Source organism: Chaetodon auriga, chromosome 12 (assembly GCF_051107435.1).
Source record: "Chaetodon auriga isolate fChaAug3 chromosome 12, fChaAug3.hap1, whole genome shotgun sequence".
In the NCBI taxonomy this organism is placed as follows: Eukaryota; Metazoa; Chordata; class Actinopteri; order Chaetodontiformes; family Chaetodontidae; genus Chaetodon; species Chaetodon auriga.
Window position 1 is genome coordinate 23,445,628 of NC_135085.1, and position 21,347 is coordinate 23,466,974.

General features: G+C 43.8%; 2 protein-coding genes across 3 annotated transcripts; one reads left to right on the plus strand and one right to left on the minus strand.

Moving 5' to 3' along the window:
- Positions 1–447: 447 nt before the first annotated feature.
- Positions 448–21,157, plus strand: LOC143329714 (cyclin-Y-like). Of its 2 annotated transcripts, XM_076745730.1 has the most exons (11): positions 448–978; positions 14,580–14,654; positions 16,105–16,122; positions 16,651–16,685; positions 17,002–17,096; positions 17,196–17,231; positions 17,821–17,878; positions 18,033–18,152; positions 18,408–18,574; positions 18,782–18,944; positions 19,134–21,157. In XM_076745730.1, the coding sequence occupies exons 1-11, from the start codon at positions 825–827 to the stop codon at positions 19,248–19,250; spliced, it is 1,038 nt and encodes a 345-aa protein (XP_076601845.1). In that variant the 5' UTR covers positions 448–824; the 3' UTR covers positions 19,251–21,157. The 2 variants fall into 2 exon arrangements, with proteins under 2 accessions (XP_076601845.1, XP_076601846.1); XM_076745731.1 differs by lacking the exon at positions 16,105–16,122 and having other exon boundaries at positions 452–978.
- LOC143329518 (tripartite motif-containing protein 16-like) lies at positions 10,678–12,547 on the minus strand. The gene has a single exon (XM_076745439.1). It carries the CDS (start codon positions 12,477–12,479, stop codon positions 10,812–10,814), a length of 1,668 nt encoding a protein of 555 aa, XP_076601554.1. The 5' UTR covers positions 12,480–12,547; the 3' UTR covers positions 10,678–10,811.
- Positions 21,158–21,347: the final 190 nt, after the last annotated feature.

Consider the following 21,347-nt stretch of genomic DNA (forward strand, 5'->3'; position numbering starts at 1 on the left):
ATCCTGAACGGGCCCAAAGGACAGACGGAGCCTTTAATGTCGTCATGTTGCAATATGGATTATCTTTCAGTCCATATGAGGACATTGACACACACACACACACACACACACACACACACACACACACACACACGCAGGTAACATACACACCATCGTTTGTCATACAGATTATATTAAAATTCGATTGAAATTGACAATATAAGAATAAATTGTTCATTTAATTGACATGGCAAAAATGCACGTTGCCAAACATTTCAGCCACCTAATGACAGAACAGATAAACGTGGATGAACAGCCTCGTTATTAAACAATAGATCAAAACCAACATGGATTAATCAGCCTTATCAGCAATAAATCATCAGCTCTGACTCTCCTCCTCTATCTGCTCTGTACTTTGTAACCACCCACTTGAACCGGAACCTTTTCTCGGGATTTGCAGCCCTCCCTGTCTGTGTATCGCCCTGACAGTCAACCACAACTCCGATCCGCGCACCACTGCGCGCCCGTCGCCGTTCGTCTCTGCCCGGAGCGGGATGCTTCCTGCCGGACGATGCCCGGGATAGAGGTGCCAGGTCGGCCCGTTACATGCATCGACTACTACCGCTGGAGGTGGCACATTCATCCTCTGTGATAGCCTCTCCGCGGATACCGACGGTCGACAGGATCCAGGGGCGCCGGTGCGCGGATGCACCCGATGCGCGCCGGTGATCTGCGGTGACCTGCTCGCCGCGGTGGGGTTGGTGACCCGTCGTTTCAAGTTCCCGTCTCGGCGGAAAGGATCGTTAACGCGCCCGCTACCTCTGGGGGTCGATAAAGGAGGAAAGATGGGGAGCACGACCTCTTGCTGCGTGTCTGCCAGCCCCAAGCTCCGCAGAAATGCCCACTCCAGGCTGGAGTCGTACCACCAGGAGTCGGAGCTGAGCAGGGAGGAGACGGGATGCAACCTGCAGCACATCAGCGACAGGGAGAACGTCGACGGTAAAAATGCTCGCTGTTCACACTTCACCGTGACATGATGATGATAAGAAAGTGGGAAAGTTACAGTGGTTTTGCAGGGACGTGCAGTGCTTATAGAAGGAATGCTGTGGGATCACTAAAGGGATTATTGTACTTGTTCTATAGGTCATATACTTGTTCTAAAATCTAACCAAACAATACATGAAACACAGTCACCAAAACACAACTGAGCACCTGGAAGTCAGTATATTGTATGAGTGTCACTGGAGACAAAAGAAACATTACAGGCAGTGCTAATGATGCCGTGTGCTCCCTAAATACCAAATAATGTGACTACTAATACACTGAGAGGCAGCACAGTCGTGAAAACTCATCAAAACCTGAGATGTGTGCTGAAGCTTCAAGTAATTAAAACACTGTCATAAGAGCACCATAAAATAATGAAAACAGCAAAAAGGAAGCTTAATCTTAGTGTTAAATATCAGATATACTGTTCGACCCTTAGGGGATATTAAAGAATTATAGTCATCATATTGTTTCTGGTGACTCTGTTGGTCCAGAAGATACAATTCCTAATAAAGCCACTATCGCCTTCAAAAGATATTACAGTCATTTTTCCATCTTGGGCAGTGACTCTTGACCTTTCTGCCATCTCTAAAATCTCTCATATCCTGGAGAAATGGCCGCTGCCTCTGTTCACACTCATCAGCCGGGCACATGGAGGAGTCCTGTGCATTTTCACTCCCATGTGTCCTTGCAGAGAGATATGGAGCTGCAGACAACATCCTGTTCATGAGGGCAGACTCCTTTGTGCTGCTCTTTGTTTTCAGCCCGTACATGAAAGAAACTGCAACTATGGAACGCAGCCCCCTCCACTGACACATGCTAATATGCATTACAATTGACCCATTCACACTGGAAAGTGTCCACTAAATGGGTTGCCTATTTCCAGCCAGCAGCCGAACATTACATATGAATAGATTTTTCTCAGAGACTGTATAAGACTGTTTCACAGGCCAGCATGATTTGAAATTCTGTTTTGTCTGATACGCCATCAGAAAGTCTGCTTATATACGAGGCCAGTGATTAAGGGACACATGCTGTATCAATATATCCACTCATTTCACCGTATGTAGGTCCTGAGGATGTCGGCTGCTAGCAGATATAGTAGCATCAAATATATGGTTGTTCCTGGCTCGAAGGAGTCATATGTTATCACACCAGGGATGGAGTGTAAGTATCCACTTTTTTAAGCTTGCTAATTAGTGGGTTGCCACATCAGTTCACTTGTCAGTCTTCAGGAGGGCTGGTATATAAATAAAGCTGCACTGTGGATAGACTTATCTTGGGTAAAGAGAAATGCAAAACGTCTTTGGATCTGTTTTTTTTTCTGTTTTAGCTGCTGTAAATTAATCTCTGTCTTTTGTGACAGCATGATGGCGTTGATTAAAAAATGGTGAAATGATCAATTAGTGTAGCCTGCATGCTGCCATGTTCAAACTGAGCCAATTCTGGGTTCTTATTTACTCTTTTAAGGGTTCGCTATGCTTGAAATGTCAAACAGCATGCTGTCCGACTACATCTAAAAGGCGAGAGTGTTTATACGTGTCACCTGTGAGTGTCCGCAGTTAAAGGTCAGCTGAGTTGCCTGCTCTCACAGCTCGTTTTATACACAAGTAAAGCGACTGAAGTACATGTCTGAAAATGAAAAAAGGAAAGTTCAGAGACAGCTGTCCAATCGCTGTGTTAAGTGGCCGTGATTGTTGGACTGTCTTGCAGGTTGTTAGGTGTAAAAACTGAATCTGGCCCAGTCACAGGAAATAATATCCAAACAGAAGGTTTTAGGGGTGCAGATGGCATTTTGGAACAAAGCTGAACAAACACTATAAGGACTCGTGGAAGTTGGCGTACATTGCTGCATGAAGCCTTCGTGTCTTCACCATCTATTGGCAAAGCGAGCGGATCCCTTTGATTGCGCTGTCAGGATGGTTGAAGACCTGCTTTTTATTGACCGGTGATGTAATTTCCTCTTGTAAACTTGAGGAGTGTATGGCACTTACATACTGTATGCCATTTGTGATTGCTGTTAACTGGAGTGCTTTGTCTTACAGTCAGTGTTGGTATTGTTATTATGGCTCTGGCATCTCTGGCAGGGCTGCTGTCATATCATTGACAACATAGCACAGCGGAAATGTTTTTGTTGTTTCATAAATCTTGTGGATCATTACCTTAATAGGATGCAGTGTGGAGCCAGATGCCCTCCTCACAGAGGAGAAAAAGTGGCATGAAGACGGTTCAAAGGCAGATGATGGACAGTCGACCATCGCTTCTCGACAGGGATAATGACGACTTGTGCTGAGACGCCGTCTGTCTCGGCGGTGCAGTGATTGAGACCGGAGCGTGTCTAATGTGTTGGCTCTATTATGAGTTCACAGACAGTATGAAGGAGATTAGCGGGCTTCATTATGATATGCACCATCAGAAAAAACTCAACACCCCCCCAAAGAAAAGCCCAGGGAGGCAGCTGTGAGCCTGTGTCAGAGCAGATAGGAGGGAGCCACCAGGGACATATGATTGCCAAGAACGCCTCAATTTAGACTGTGACGCTGCTCTCAAAGACATCATCTGTTCCTAATTGAATGGGCCGGCTATTGTGCATTAAGAAGTTAGTAACATTTAAGTTAAAGTGCACTGTGATGCAGTGCAGATAGACTGTGAGCCCATTAGAAAACGTGGAAGCCAAGTCAATTTTATTTATACTGTAGAGTCCAGAGTCACAAATCAGAATCTGTGCAGCATGTGAGACCCTCTGTGCTTAGACCCTCGATTCAGATCGAGGTTGCTTCTTCTTCTTGTTGAATGACAATCCGAAACCAAAGATATTCAACATACGGCGACATAAAACAGCCAATCCTAAGAAGTGCAAACCAGCAAATATTTGCCATGTTTGCTTAATAAATGGAACGATTAATTGGTTTATAGAGCTGTTGAGTCTACACTGATGCCTGGCAGTGAAACCAAACTGAAAGCGCTTGTAAAATTTTCAATCATGCCTGATTTTGTTCCATTTTGTCATATTTTAATTGTAATAATTATGAAGCTTTCAAAATGCACCTGCCTGAGAACACGAAGTCACAGCTGGAGAAAATGACAGGAATCAGAAAATAGTGTGCGGATGCAAAAAGGTTGTCCGAGGGTTTACTGTGCTCAACGTGCTGCCTGGAGTTTGCTTACGAGCTGTTTAGGAGGGAATTATTATTTCTTGTTTGGACAAGCTGTCACATATAAAAAGGATTACAGGGTTCAAGCAGTCATGGGAAACCTGGAACGATCGGAGAATCTGACATCACAAAGGTTAACTCCAACCTATATGTTAACCAAAGCTTGAATGATCTCAGTGAGTAAACTGTGAGGTACTGGAAGTGTTATTCATGGAGGGAAAACTGCAGTATCACCCTCGAACTCTCAGTTTGACTAAAAATGTACTCTGACAAATGTTTCCCATCAGGCCTTGAGAGCAGACAGTTCCGTCTCTGTCAGTGTGGGCTATTATGTCACTTGGGGGATTTTAGACTTGGCGTCCTAAAATGACATCCCTCTGCTTTTAAGAACAGATAATCGCTTCACTACATAACGCCATCATTTCACTGACCGGGGGCCTTGAAGCCGCTCTACAACTAAACCGCCGTGTGGAGTTTCAGAAAAGAGCTTCGTTGAGGAGAATGAAGGTTTTTGCTGTTTTTGTGTGGCTCATATTTCCATTAAGAGAGATTTTGTTCTGCTTTACTGCTTTACTGCTTTAATGCTGACATTCTGCTTTACATGTCCACATCTTCCTAGATATTTGATGTGTTGACTGTGTTAATAAATGTAAGATATAGACATCGTGCTCTCTTTGCTGGTTTGCTCCAGCACCAAAATTCAAAACTTTTCGACCAGACAGCAACTGAATTATCTTTTTTTATTATATCAGTGATGTCACTGATTATGATCATTTCAAGCAAGCGAGTGTTGCTCAGAATAATGATGTTTGCAAAAAAAGGTGCCACAGTCAGAAAAGTCTCTGTACTCTGTCACAGTATCTGACTCAGTAACGTCAGGTTCACTGCAGCAGCTGTCCTGAGTTTACTTATGCTGAGTGTGAAGTTCCTTCACATCTGCTAGCATTAGCTCCCATTAGCCAGCATTAGCTGCTAGTCATTAGCAGACCAAGCACAGCCGCAGTAACACAACCCTGGACTGTTGAGTGGGGGTGGGCTTCATTGTTTTGGTGAGATGAAGAATGAGGAATTTGCTTTGGCTACATAAACGAGTCCCCTGATGGTTTGAAACTATATGATTATTATATTATGACACTTTGATCCGGGGGAATTGCACATTTCCACCGTGTTTTCCTGTGGGTGAACACAGTGTGGAGCTGAGATGAACCTGTTTGGAACTCTGAAGATGTTGACAGGTTGACAAAAACAGGACGCTGTGGTAGAAGACACAGAGACACCAACACAGCCGAAAACCGCCCTGGAGGTGGAGGACGGACGGAGGGAGACAAAGCCGTCATATGATCTGCCTCTTCCTTGACAAAGCCCACTGTGTCTCTCTCTTAAGATGACTGTTGCTTCTGTGAGGCATCGTGCGTCAGCTGATGCTCTTATGTGTAGGTACAGCGTATGGACAGCTGTGCTGGTGTTGTGATAGTTACTGAGTAACTTGGACGGGGCTGAGAGTTTGTAAATGTCAAATTTAAATGTTGCTTTAGATCTAAAACGGTGTGTGCTGAAGGCGGACGCAGCTGGCTGAACTCTGGCTTCGTTTGCTCATTAAATTTATCGTGCAGTGTAACACAGAGCAACAAATCTGGCAAAGGAGTGAATGTTGGCTGGGGGAACATTAACATGTGCTGATGTCTGATGTGACTGATCAGGTGATGGATTTGGGCGGGAAACGCACAAGGCTACAGGTGTGCAAGCGAGGAAGTGCACGGCTTGAAATGCACTGCAGTTAGAGTGGAGGGGATTTATGGTGAGAAGAACAAGGCTACGATGAAATGATCAGCACAGCAAGAGGACTCAGAACACGTGTTAGATGTATGACAGAGGAGATGGAAACATATGCTTGATGAGATCATATGATGATGATGATGATGATATTGATGATTTTCCTCCAGTTTCCTCCTTTCAAAAAAAAAAAAAAAATCATATATTTTTTCCAGGAATAATTGGCCTCAAATTAACTTGAAAAACAAACAAAAAAAACCTAATCACGTTGCTGTTTCCAGGACTGCAGTTTCTTGGCCCTGTTAGCAATTCAAAAGTTTGATCCAGGGGGAATAAAGTAACATAACACAGTTTTGCTGAAGTAGCACAATACAGCCAATTCTTTCCACTGAAGAAGCCCCATTCCTATTTTTACAGCAGCAGCAGCAGCAGCAGCAGCAGCCATGTGTTTGACCAGGGGCAGATGACTGGCTCAGCTCACCATGTTGGCGCAGGGGAAGCAGCACTATTAAAAGTTAAAGTTGGAAATATTGAAAAACACCCAGAGTCGATGGCTAGAAAATAGAAAATAGAGTTCTGTTTCTTTCCTCTCCATTTGTTGGTGATAATTGTTCCCCTCAGGGTCAGGATTTTCCCGGGAGAGGGTCCTTTCTTAATTAATTGACTAGTAATGAGAGTAATTCAGTCCACGGTCCGTACCAAGACCACCTCATCCCGCTAATTATCACTTCTGAAACACACGTCGGCTTTGAGCTGTCGAGGCACAAAACACTTAAAAAGACAACGTGATTTACATTAATAAGAGCTGGATCTGACAGGGGAGTGTCAGTTCTGACTGCAAAACCCATCAAAACCAAAACCGCTTTCAGACTGACGCTGCTGGACACGCATCACCTGGGCCTGGGCCAAAGGCTGGTCGAGCGCCTGGTTGTTCTGTACATGAAATCAGAGGAAAGTTGTTGCTGTTGTGGTGTAATACTGCACAACATGTGGTAAACAGCAGTACTGCAGCAGTAGTCATAGTAGTGGCAGTAATGGCGGTGATAGTGGTAACAGCAGCAGTAGGATTATTTGTGAAGAAGCAGTTGTGGTAGCAGTAAAATAACAACAGTAGCAGCTGTGGTATTACAAGCAAAGACTCAGTGGTGTGTGTGTGTGTGTGTGTGTGTGTGTGTGTGTGTGTGTGTGTGTGTGTGTGATCCGTGCAGGGAACTCTCCCTCTCGCTCCCAGGAACATGGGGCCATGTGCATGTGTGTGCAGGTCAGTTCTGTTTGTTTAAGCCGGGTCCGTTAGCTGTCAGGGCCTGTGGTCATTGTGTGTGCATGCGTGTGGTTGTTTGTGTGTGTTGAAACAGTATCGGGGGGGTTAGGATAACATCCTCCTGTTGTTTGACGGGTGACATGATAATGCAGATGGAACGAATGTGCAACATGTGACCCACTCTGACTGAAATGTGTTCCAGGTCACAAACATTCATGTGCAGCACATTTCCAAATGTCTCTGTGAGATGAAGTGAGCTTGACTGAACAGTGAACATGTTCATTGACTTCATGGGAGCGAGTCAGGGCTCACGCTGCCTCAGACTCCAATAATAACACTGGGCTCACATTCATTTTGGAGCACACTGTAGATGAAACTCAGAGTGTTTTCAGAGGCAGAGCTGCTCTGGAGGCGGAAATAATCCCGGTAGGTGAAGCCTCGTGATTATAGTACAAAAAGAACCCTAACTAGATCTTTAATTAAAAGCTACATTACAGCAACGATCTTTTGAACTGTAATAACTATCTTGCTGGGAACGTTAGGCTAGCTTGAAGGCTAACTAGCTGACACAGAGGTTCCACACATGATACAGCCAATAGCTTGCTTGCCTGCAGGTGACCTCGGTTCGTCTGAGTTTGTGTTCAGAAAACAGCTTTTATATTGAAAGCTGTGAGACTGAACTATGCGGTCTATATTCTGCAGTTCAAATATGAACTGTATGTGTAGCCGAGTGGCCAAAACAAAGCGCTTAAAGAAGCAGATTCAGTAGAAAATGCAAAAGCATTGATTAAGATGACAGATTTAGCCTTGAGAAACTTCCTTGGGCCTGGAGGCTTCGACCTGTTATAGTTCTTTACGGACATAAATTTCCATTTCATTATCTAAAAATCAAACAAAACAATGAAAGACCTTTGAGGTTCGGACCTAAAGGAGAGAACTGATGCACAACACAGATTGTGGTAACGGATAGCTGCACCGTGTTGCTGAGACTGACACATTTAAGGACAGAGTCACTGACGCAGCAAGATGCTTGAAAGCAGCACAGAATCCAAAACACATACAATACAGCAAAGTAGCACTTGTCCATCAGCCGCCCTGTGTGCAGGGGGACACGCTCAGGACCCTTTGACCATCGTACGGTCATACAAGGACATTTTTAAAAAGATCCGGATAAACACAATATTGGAAACACTCTAATACAATTATGAATCGGGCCGTTAAGAGCAGGGTGCGCCTGTTGTAATTCATTATGTAAGAGCAGTAACGCAGACAGGTTGGCTTGCCAGCTGATAGGTTAGCCGAGCTTCTCCTGTTTCACTGTGCAGATGCTGACCGCGAGTCTTCGTTAAAGTTTACTTCAGGTGGTGAATATCACATATCAGCACTCGACACCAGCTGCCGTGCACTCTGGGATTTCCAGCAGATAGGCCTAGTAGGTCAGGTCCTATCAGATTTGTTCAGAAATGCTTTTATCAGTCAATTACAGAGCACGTGAGGCAACGCAAGTTTGTTTGTGTGACACTTTTCCAATGTGAGAACAAGTCGTGTGTTATGTTCGACGCAGAAATGCATTTAATCAGCAGTTGAAAACACAATGAAGGGAAACGTAAAAAAGAATAAAATCCAAATAAATCAGTACAAATGCACAAAACTCACAAGACAAGATATTCAAAAGACATCACAGCTGCACTGAGCAGAATATCATTTTTCCTCACCTTCCTTGCAAACGATGCCTCCATCCATCATTATTAACGTACATATTTAGAAAAAAGAGGACATTTTTCTGTTCTTTGTTGAGAGAATTAAGCAGTTTTTGATGGTTAAAATGGTTTGTTGTGGCTTATTATTGACTGGTTTATTATAGATGGAATTGAAGAACTAGCTCTGTATTACTGGCAGCGGGTCATCCCTTTGTTCCCAGGGTCCTTTGTACTCATGGTTAGGGTTAGGGTTAGGCTATGGGGTGTTTGATCCAAACACAATATTAGGGTTGATGCTTTCTGACAGACTGGAAAACTTAGGACGTTTGGAATTTAGGACCCTGGAACATGAGTCCGCTTCAGACTCTTAAGTGATATATACGTCATATATTTAACACATCACTGGCACCTCTCAGAAAGTCCGAACAGCAGTATGCAGAGCTAAGAAGAAATACTGCATTGTGTAAACAGCAGAGACATTGTGAATGTAAGATAGTTAACAGGCCAGCTGTGGACTGAATCCAAGTTTCTGATCAGCAGCAGGACCATTTTAGAGATGTGATTGGATTATCAAAAAATACCAGTGAGGTTCATTCATGTCACTGAATGTACCCTGACATGGTCATCCAAGGACTCCTTGATAAGACGATTGAAGTTATTTTTTTGTATTATCACATGGCATCTACACACTGAATCTGTACAAATAGTCAAATAGACAGTCGACATGTCTGAAAGCATAGAAACATCTGTAACTACATGCAAAGAATAGTGTAGAATTTGTGCAGTGATGTAAAGAAAATCTACGAGATTGCAGATTTAGTTGCATTGAGATGCGTTTCAGCTCAGAGTTCCATGATAATATGTGGAATAGTAGTTTGTTTAAAGTAGCAGAAAAGAACTCTATATTGGTCAGACAAGTTAAAATCAATGACGTTTATATTCCAAAGCACACATCTCAAACACACCGAACAGCAGCTCATTGACTGTTCAAGCTCTAATATATGAATGTGTTGAAATGGGCCGGACGCAGCGATACTCCTGATTACTGTTGCATAAGGTGCTACACCAAAACAAGTCTAATCCGGGCTCAGTCCATTCAGCCGGGTGAGCTGCTGAGGCCCCGAGCCAGGACTAATCAGTCCTGTTTCTGAAAATAGCAAAAGGGGGAACTGTGTTCAGGTTGTGGCCAACCATCCAGCTGAGGGTTAGCTGCGAGGGGCCTGAGCGGCATTTTGGGTTCAAATTAGTTTAGCAAGTACACAAAGAATTTGCTCAGAACTCTCTTAATTCTGTTTTTCAGTGCAGTGGAAGGCACAGATGTTTCAGCTGTGAGGACCGAGTCTTTTATAACCCTTCACCAGCAATGAGCATCAATCAGTTCATCGCCAGCAGGTGTGTCAACTGGCAAGACAAGGAGTCGCCTCACTGAAAGTGTCATAGGGACACATTCTAATAATAAACACACAGGTGCACTGCATGGTATAATCAAGCAGTTAACATCCAATCATGATCTAAAAATGTAAAAGTAGAATATTTTCAGTGCACAGCTGGATGTTGGCACTGATCTCCTGGTTCGATTCAGTTTTAAATATGAAATCCAGACTTACTTCGTTTCAGTTTTCCTTTCTGTTTACTCCACAGACCAATAATACTGTTCTCCTTGGAATAGAGATTTGCTAAAAATTCTTACCTCCATTATTTGCATCTATTTTATTTTCTTACCTTTCAATGTGCCAAACTAGCCCATACTAGCTTAGCCAGCTGTTTAAGGCTGCAGGGATCTGAGGATCAAAAGCATCGAGTGGAAAGGTTTTTGATGGAGAGCCCTCCCCTGGTGAACCTCAACAATATGTGTGAAACAGGAATCACGCTTCAGCATTCAGTTCTCATCACATGAACTTACAACTTACAGAACTCAGCAGTGTCAGAGACGTACCAAAGCCAAAGTCCAGCACAGAGAGGCTGAGTGAACGTGGTCTGGACTCTGTGGAGGAGAGTCATGGTTTCAGAGACGCTGTAGAAGGACAGAATACCTGCACTGTGATCCAGGTACACTCCGACTCTGGAGGACTGAGGACCTGAGACGGGAGTTTCCACATTGTTGTACCAAAAGTTATAACTGTTGTTGTTACATTCTAACACCCAAGATTTGTTATTTTGTCCAAATCTAGATTCATTTGTCCACCCTGCTCTGCTGATATTCTTGTATGCGACTGCTACATAAACTGTCCCTCTCCTCTCCACCTCCCAGTAACAACGTCCAGTCAGACTCTCTCTACTCAGGACCTCAAACCAATCAGTGAATCTGTCTGGATGATCAGAATAAGACTGTTGTTCCCTCATTAATGTTACTTTTCTGTTCCCCTCAGATAATAACAGCTCTGTGTGTGCTGTGTTTGGATCCAGTGTGATTTCACGTGAATATTTTAAGAATCCAGCTCTGGTCTTGGGCTCTGGTGCTGACAGTAAAACATCCACTTCAGTCACTGTCAGTGAGACGTTTGTCCATTTGTCCCTCAGAATGTCCTGTAGTTTGTCTCTGACTGCTGACACAGCAGCTGTCACGTCCTCAAAGGACCTCAGAGGACGGATATTGATGCTGGACGAGTCTGTGGGTCCACTGAGTGGTGACAGTGAGGGGTAGTTGTGTAGAAACTGGGTGTGATCCTCTGTGTGTGAGAGCTGCTTCAGCTCAGCATCTTTCCTCTTCAGCTCAGTGATCTCCTGCTCCAGCTTCTCCTCAAGCTCTTTGACTCGACTCACTTCAGCTTCCTGCTGGGATCTGACCTGCCGCTTCACATCAGAGCTTCTGTTCTCCATGAGACGGATCAGCTGGCTGAAGATCTTCTGGCTGTCCTCCACTGCTTTATCAGCAGAGCGATTGATAGCCTCCACCTCCTGCTGAAGCACCTTCACGTCTTTCTGTCTGTCCTGGATTCTCTGCTGGATGTCTTGTCGACTCACCTCCAGCTCTCTCTGCCTCTCAGTCCTTTCTGCTGCAGCTGAGACTGTGTCGTGGCCTTTGTGTTCATCCACAGGGCAGAGATAACAGATACACTGCTGATCAGTGCGGCAGAACATCTTCATCACCTCATCGTGACGAGAGCAGATGTTCTCCTGGAGCTTCTTGGAGGGCTCCACCAGCTTGTGTTTCTTTAATGGAGCTACTTCATAATGAGGCTGGAGGTGTTTCTCACAGTAAGAGATCAGACAGACCAGACAGGACTTGAGGGCTTTCAGTTTCCTCCCAGTGCAGAAATCACAGGCCACATCTTCAGGTCCAGCATAGCAGTGATCAGCAGGAGCAGCTTGGAGTCCAGTCTTCTTCAGTTCCTCCACTAAAGCTGCTAACATGGTGCTTTTCACCAGGACAGGCCTCGGTGTGAAGGTCTGCCTACACTGAGGGCAGCTGTGGATTTTCCTCTCATCCTCTTCATCCCAGAAGCTTTTAATACACTTCATGCAGTAGCTGTGTCCACAGGGAATAGTCACCGGATCCTTCAGTAGATCCAGACAGATGGAACAAGACAAGAATTCCTGGTCCAGCTGAACTCCTTTCTGCGCCATTTCACCTCTCAGTGTCAACGACTGTGTGAGTTTCACTTTCTCAGAAGTGAAAGCAGTTTGAGCTCTGATCTAAACAGCATGTGTCTCTGCAGTGAATGAGGCCTGTCAGCTCCTGCACTTCACCACATGTTGGTTACACCCATCTTCAAAGTGTAGATCTGAAGGGGAGGGAACCAGGAAGCATGTGGACAGAGTGGAGCTGCTGTGTTTGAGAGGGAGGAGGAAGAGGGAGGAGGAAGAGGGAGGAGGAAGAGGGAGGGGGAAGAGGGAGGAGGAGGAGGGAGGGGTTAGCAAGCTCTGATTCATTCAGGAAGAGGAGCCATTCGAGAGAGATACTGTGTGTTTTACACACGTCCACAATTTACTTCCAATGCCCACAGTTTACCGTGTCCAGTATAAATTTGTTGGGGTAATAAGTCTGTATATTCTTTAATGCACTTACATCCTTCCAGAACCTTGTCACAGCCGGGCAAAGCCATCACATGCAGAGTGTCAGATGAGCTCTGTGTACAGCTTTTGGGTGCGTCGTCTTACTCCTTACACGGTTTGACACCTGTACTGAAGCTTTCAGGATATCCTCCCGCTGAGCTGTGGCTCGGGGCGTCCTCACACTCTCTGTGTGGCAGCTGTAAGATGATCGCTCACAGGCTGAAGAACAACAGTCACACGCCTTGTGCAGGCGATGTCCATCCACAGGGTTAGATTAATATTTCCATTCAGAAGACATGTTTCTTCTGTGGAAGGGTTTCCTCTTTCAAAACACTGCCCAGGAAGTCCAAAGACTGTAGGTAATTGGTCAGATTGAAACGAAGCAGGTTTGGAACTCTCTTCATGACTAAAGGGGTGTTTCTGAGGTGACGGCCGTGCTGCTGTGTAAAGCCATGGGAAGATCAGAGCAGAGCCTGCAGGGTGGTCTGGTGGTGAGAAACAGAAGCCTGCTTCAAACAGTCTGGATCAGATTGTTAGCACACTTCTGTTAGCTAACAGCAGCGACGGTCTTATTTTAATTGCCCCGCAGTCAGTGGTCCCACAGCAGCTGCTGTCACTGAGACGGATGATTGGCCGTGCTGCCCTCGCAGCATCTGCGTTGTAATCAGATAGGCTGGATCTCAATCTGGGTCTGGTGCAGTCATAACAGAGCAGTCAGAACGTTTGGCAGTGCAGAAGGCATGCCGCATTTTTAAAGTCCGATTTCACTAAAAGTAGCTCACCTGATGGAGCGCACGGCTGGATTTCCTTTGAAAATACAAAGTTCAGGCTGTGAGTTTCAAACACTGAGGACGCTCACCTGTCATTTGTAATAATGCTGTTTTTTGAGCAAGATCTCAGTGGAAAAGTCATGTCCAGGCAGTTAGAGTACGTCACATTTCTCAACACTGTAGCATGTTTTGTTGTTGTTGAGTGCCGGCTGTGAAAAAGGCTCAGTGAGGAGACAAAGCAGCCTTTTCAGTTCATAGTAACCGTCCGTGTCTGATTTATCGATGTAGCTGAGGTTATCTATGAGGACTCAAAGGCAACTGAGCATTTTGGGATGAAGGATGAGGGCAGATATTTGGAGTGCTTCCCGTCAGTGGCTCATGTCCTCAGGCCATGCTGCAGTCCAGATTAGCTTTGGATGGGAACAGGAATCACGCCTGGGTGTGTTCGTGATTGCAGAGGAACAATAAATAACACAAAGGGAAGCACGGGGAACAACACAATCATCACTTCTCAGTCATTATTGTGATTAGCTTTCTTATTTTATGTGTTGAGTGCTCTGAGCTAAATGCTAACATCAGCGTATAAACATTCTCACAAACGCTAATGCTAACGCACTTATCTTTAGTAGGTATGTCACCATCTTGTTTAGCATGTTAGCATGATAACATTTGCTAATTAGCACTAGACATGAGGCTGAAGCTGATGGGAATGTCAGTAGTCTTGCATGTGTTTGGTCATAACTCAAAATAAGCCAAACGTTGATGTTTAATGCGACCATGAGCCGGTAAAAACTGGACATCACTGCCCTCAAATATGGAAAACAGTTGATGTTGCTGTGCTTGCATTGAAGGAACATTTAAGAGGACTTAGCAGTGACACATGCTGTTTGTGTTTTGACAGAACTCAATATGGAGTACAATCCATCGGACCATCCGCGGGCCAGCACCATATTCCTCAGCAAATCCCAGAACGATGGTGAGTAGCTCTGTCTCACTGGATTTCACCGATTTCTCAGCTTAAAAATAGACATCAGTGTCAGCTTGGAGTGTGACACACTTGCAGTAGTTTGACATGCATCTATGACACAGCACACACTTAAAATCATCTTGAAATACAATCAAGGTAAGGAGGCTCTGGACAGAAAGTCCGGGATTTTCCACAGTCTGATCTCAGAGCAGTTTCTTTGTGGCTAGCTGATGCCTGCTAATTTATGTAATTGCCCAGAGGCATCTGACTGAGAGCTCCGGCATCCTGTGGGGGCTCGGTCATACTGTGACAGAGGAGATATTAACACGTTTCGTCGAGCCATAAACATCACAGCATGAGGTCGGGGGAACAAACAGCAAGACAACACAGGCTTTGTGACGCTGAAGAAGATGAAAACTGCATCTGATAAATGCTTTTTCCTGTTCCATTTAATCCACAGCGTCACATATTTGATGATGTACTGCATCGGCAGTCCTTTTCTGCGTGAGCTTCTTCATCCAGAGAATTTATATTCGGTTTGCTGCAAACAAACAAAGAGTGAATGAAATGATGTCTGACGTGAGGGGAGATGAATGAGCGGAACAGCTTCCATCAGATCATACATAATGATTAATATTTAGTCCTGTCTTGTGGAAGAAGCTCCCATGTTGCTGATCCACCCTCCCGCCCTCTTCCTCGTGGCTTTAAAGGGTAAAGCTGATGTTATTCTGCCCTTTTTATTTTTATCAACAAATCCCCTGAAGAGACCAATCCAGCAACGGATTAATCCGACTTGCAAATATCGTCTGTTTAGTCACAGCCTGACGTGTCTTTGTTCACGTTCAACCACATTTTCTCATAATTTAAAGCACTTTGAGCTGCGAGGCTTGAAAAAAGGGTGCTGGATGCAAGGATATGAAGTTTTCCAATTTTATTTGTTTTTTTCTTTTTGTTATATTGTTGATAAGAATATAAACATCATATAACACCAGCCTTATTCTTTCCAACCTTTTTGGCTTGCGACCCTTTTTAGCCAAATTCTTGCAACCCACCATCAAAGGCTGCATGTATCTATGAGCTGAGAGAGACTGAAGTCCCCATCTCACATTATTTCATTTTAGGTTGGTTTTCAGATGCAAAACTCCCCAGAAGGAAAAACAAACAGGAGAGAGGAGTCAGAAAAAATCAATCTAATCCTGTGACAGAGATGTTTTTCTTGGTATTATCATCTCTTGACCTTTCACGTTTCTCCGTTGACCCCTTGGGGCCCCCAGACCTCCAGATCAAGAACCACTGCTTTACTTCATGTCACGATATGCAGCTGTTATCTGGATTTTGTATGTTCGACATTAGCAAAGATTGATAACTTCCGTATTCTGCTGTTGTCACTTAATCTTTTACTTTTTTACTCTCTTGCAAATAGAATAAGGTTTTTTTTTTCTTGGTTACTCTTTTTCAGAGGTGCCCTACAGGAATGGTGAGTATTCCTGAGTGTGACTTTGTCTCCCTCTGGTGGTGCCCTAATCTCACTGCTTTCTAACTCTCAGCAGCTTTTGTCTTGTGTTTGTTAACAAAGTAAAGTGTGTTAAAGTTCCAGTGTGTAAGATTTAAGTGGATTTATTTGCAGAAATGCAATCTAATATTTAGCTTTTTTAGCTTACATTGAGCCCTTCATATCCTCAGAGTGAGCAGGTTTCTACAGTAGCCCAGAATGGACAAACACTGGTCCAGAGAGCGTGTTTTTGTGTCACCTGAAGGCCACTGTAGGTTCTTTTATGCGCTGGAAAGTGAGGGCTGAGGGTGTAAAGTTAGAATCTGAAACCTCACCTCTAGATGCCGCTGAATCCTACACACTGGCTGTTCACCTCCTCGTTTTGCTTCTCGTGACTACAGTGTGCAGCGTTTGTTGATAGCTGCTGGGTTTTGTATTTCTCATTTTGCTGCTGTCAGCGTAGAAGAAGTGAAATTATGTGACGCATTGACGAACGTGTCCTCCTTTCTGCAGTGCGAGATAAACGGAAAAGCCTCTTCATCAATAATGTGAGTGTGCATTGTTTCTGTTTCCACAAATCTGAACCATGTTACCTCACAATCTTGTTACTTCTTATTGAAATTAAACCTCAATTTCACCAGTGATTCATTGCGTTCAGTCAGATTCAGCTGGCCTTTGTGTTAGTCTGAATGGACTGAATGCTGCACATAAAGAAAGATGAAAATATCACTGATTTTCATTCCCTCTGTGTGTGGCACCCGGCATGCTTTATGTGGGTCAGACAAAACATGTTCACTCTAATAACAGTCACTCTGTGTGTGTGTGTGTGTGTGTGTGTGTGTGTGTGTGTGTGTGTGTTTATAGCACGGAACGTCGAGGCGGAAATACAGCTCCTGTTCCACAATCTTCCTCGACGACAACACAGTCAGCCAGCCCAACCTCAAATACACCATCAAATGGTAAAAACATGAGAAAAATGAGCTTTCACACACGAATTTATCATCTACAGATCTTTTATTTAAACATATTAACATGTGTATTATTGTTTCTCGTGACAGCGTAGCACTGGCGATTTACTACCATATAAAAAACAGGTGGGTTTCCTCAGTCATCTTCAATACTTGCTGTTCTGCAGGTGGTTTCTTTTGTCTTTTGTAATCAGTATATGCTGTGAAGAAGAAAGAGGTGAATTCATTATGCATTCATGAATGTATATTTTTAGTTTGAATTGTGCATTTTTTAAAGATAACACAAAGAAATTCTTCTGTTATCAACAATTTGGGTTTTTCTCTGCTGATCATGTCGTTTCTTTCCTTTTCCTGCCTTTGAATTGAGCTGAATCGTATTTGTGTGATACAGTCTGTGGGTTTTTTTTAGCACTATACTGAAAACCAGAACACAAGATTCGAACCAGTTTTCACTTCCAGATAAATGAACGTCGAAGAATCTAAATAATTTCCAGGATTTAAAAAAGTAAAATGTATTGTTTTATCATTAAGAATCTATAAAATATATAACACATATCAGCTGTAGCCACCAGTAGTTATTTCTGCAGGTGTTTTAGCCTATAAAAGTATTTTTCACATCCTATTTGTTAAAAACTTTACACTCTTAGTAAATTCTTATGCCATCGTAAGACTTAAATTATTTCATGAACTCAACCATGTCACTGTCTTTTCTCAGGGACACAGATGGAGGAATGCTGCTGGATATCTTTGACGAGAAGCTTCACCCTCTTTCAGTAAGACTTCATCAGGTTGCTTTTTTTTTTTTGCACATCTGTTAAAATCACCTCCATTTAACTTGTTAGTATTGGGCCAGATGCTTTTTAATCTCCTCATTTATGTCCTTTCCTGGACCCCTTCCTTCCTTCCTTCCTTCTTTCCTTCTTCCAGAAATCAGAGGTGCCGCTGGACTATGACCAACATGACCCAGAGCAGAAGCAGATCTACCGGTTTGTCAGGACGTTGTTCAGCGCCGCTCAGCTGACGTCTGAGTGTGCCATCGTCACTCTGGTGAGAGTGCTCAGCCTCCTCCGTCCTCCTGATATTTCTGTGGACCATAACATAAAGCGCTCATATGCAAACACACATCCCGGGCTGCATGTCTTATGGAAAGAGTATTGCTAAGTTTCTTTTGAAACATTGTCGACCTTTTTGAGGACTTATTAGGTCGTGATGGTGAATGTTCCAGATGTTTAATCATCGCTCACTTCCTTCCTTTCATGCCCACCTTTCAGCGACATCTCCTTTGCCCGTCATGTTGTGCAGGTCTACCTGGAGAGGCTCCTGACCTATGCAGAGATCGACATCTGTCCGGGTAACTGGAAGCGGATCGTCCTGGGTGCTATCCTGCTGGCCTCCAAGGTCTGGGACGACCAGGCCGTCTGGAACGTCGACTACTGCCAGATCCTCAAGGACATCACTGTGGAGGACATGTGAGTTCATTTTGCGCTAAGAAATGGGAGTCATATTAAAAGTATTAAAAGCCTTTTTCATGGACAGAGGACTAAAAAAACTAACATACTGGATTTTGACCAGCAGTCACTGTTAATATCATTGAACATGTCAGAACAGTGTGTGAATGAAGTGAAAATCCCTCTGCTCAGCTAGCGTTGACCCTTGAGCACATTCCCCTCGAACAGGAACGAGTTGGAGCGCCAGTTTCTGGAGCTGCTGCAGTTCAACATCAACGTGCCGTCCAGCGTCTACGCCAAGTATTACTTTGACCTGCGATCGCTTTCGGAGTCCAACAACCTCAGCTTCCCCCTGGAGCCGCTCAGCAGAGACAAAGCCCAAAAACTAGAGGTGCCGCCATTCTGCTGTCTGTTCACAGTGTCATCACAAGAATTGTGAAGATGTTGTATTTCCGTTTGTGTCTTTGCTAATCTAACCCAAGATTAATGCTAAGAATGCTTTAGGCAAATACAAAGAAAAAAATACTGAAAATAGAGTTTTGGTTCATTCTTAAAAACCCTTTCCGTGTCTTCTCTTCAGGCAATTTCCAGGCTATGTGACGACAAGTACAAGGATGTACGCAGAGCTGCACGGAAGCGCTCAGCCAGCATGGACAATCTGTGTGGGATCAGATGGGTTCCTGCAATCCTCTCCTAACCACTATTCACCTGCCACGTGGTGAACACTGGCATCAGGCTGCAGACTCTGAAGCAGACCTCCACGGTTCTGTGCCGAGCTCTGAAGCTTCACTTTGGATACTCAGATAATACCACGACGTGGAACTCGGTGGAGCAGCGGTTGAACCCTGAAACCCTGAATTTGGACCTTCAAACTGGAGGCAAGAAAGTGAAACCACATGTGCAGTTTTTGGAGGTGAACGCCAGAGAGGTTTCTAACTTAATGCCTTCACAGTGCCTCGACTCTTCTGTTCATGACGGAGAGAAGGCAGTTCCAGGCTGTTTGGACCAACCAAGAGGGTCCCGGACAGGACAGCCTGCAGACCTCCTGGGACATGGCTTTGTGAACTCGTCTTAATGTATCAGCACTGTGCAGTTTTCTGGTTCTGTCCAGACTAATCTGTGTCTGGCCCAGTTTATAACATCTGATATAAGCTGCCTTTGAGACGCCCCTGCAGCTTCACAAAGAAGCGTGTTATTTATTTTAGATGATTATGTGGATGAGGTGAGCAGCTGCAGCTGCTTGAACACGCAGTACCTGCAAAAAATTGAAAAACAGTAGTGTAGCACTGGAATTTCTACCACTTATGTGTTTCCTTTGAGAGGTCTTAGATGATGAAAGTGTTAGCAAGTTTTCTCCTTTGGGAATCTTTATATTCAAAGTTTATAGCATTTCTAGTGTAGCTCTGATTACTCAGGTAGTCCGTTCAATCTTTGGATTAATTCTGACGCTCCTCATTTGAGAGCCCAAACACAAATTATGGTGTGACAAATTGCAGATGCACCAGAATGAATAAAGAATTGTGACAACAGTCCTACAGATGTCACTGATACATTCCTGTTTTGGGGACTAATTATGGGCATAATGAAGCAATTACTAGTCCATTTCTTCCTGTATAACATAAAATCAGAACCAGAGCACGTCTTCAGAGGTTGAATTTTCATCACATTTTGGTTACATCTTCACATGACTGAAGCTCAACAGAAGCTTTAAGTCGAGTATCGCCTCTTTGCTGACATCTAGTGGACTCTTGAGTATTGCAGAAAACGACTTGTGGTGGCTTAAAGGTTCAGTTCACCCAAATTCCAAAAACTGTTTCTCCCTCAGCTTCAACACACTGATGAAGGCTCATTTGTTACAGATTAAATTAGCATCAAAATCCAGTTACAGTAAAACTCAACCTGAAAACCCAACAGGATAATCACAGGAAACAGCCGGTTATACAAACACTGCTTTATTTTTTATTTCTTCAGTATTACTGACCTTGATAACAATGCAATACAGCTGAAAAATAAATAATCTTCGCAGTCTCACGCTCAGTAGCTGCTACCCCGGTGTCTTTACCTGCTAGCTGACCCTTCACAGTGCTGTCGTGACAAAAACCAGCTTGATTGATGCTGATAATTAAACTTAGGTTGAAGGAAAACAGTCCATCCTTGCATGGAGTCGTCTCTGGGTTAAAGGTTTCAACAGCTTTCCCAAAATTTAACAACCGACTGACTAAAAATGAAGGACACTCACAGCTTGCTGAGGAAGAGTTGAAACTGCTGACAAACTGACTCTTTTGTGTTTCCACTGGTGTTAAATCTTAACTGCTACTGAGCTGGAAAACAGCTGATCAGGTCTTCAGGTTTCTTCCTCATTTGTCTGAAAACTAAAGCACTAAAATATCATTATTTTGCAAATAAACTTTGTACTGTGTAGAAAGACACTGACACAGGGTCATTGTGAATTATTTATGGATGTGCTGATTCGTGTTTTTAATAAAAGAAATCGCTCTTGTGTAATAATTCTGTGTTTTTAACAATTGATTTGCAGATTTAATACAATGACAAGAGCATTTTGTTTGACAGCACTGGTATTAAAATTAAGCTGCCATTCACTTTAAGTGATTTGTTTGTGATTATTACCTAAATGTGAATGACTGGCTGCCATTTAGCCGTCTCACTTATGTTTATGATATTCTATTACGAGCTCGCCTGTGTATGACTTTCAGCTTCCAGTCAGGCTGACCGGTACCTCGACATGTCAACAATGCTTTGATGGCAGCCTGGTAAGAATAGCTCTCTCCACAGG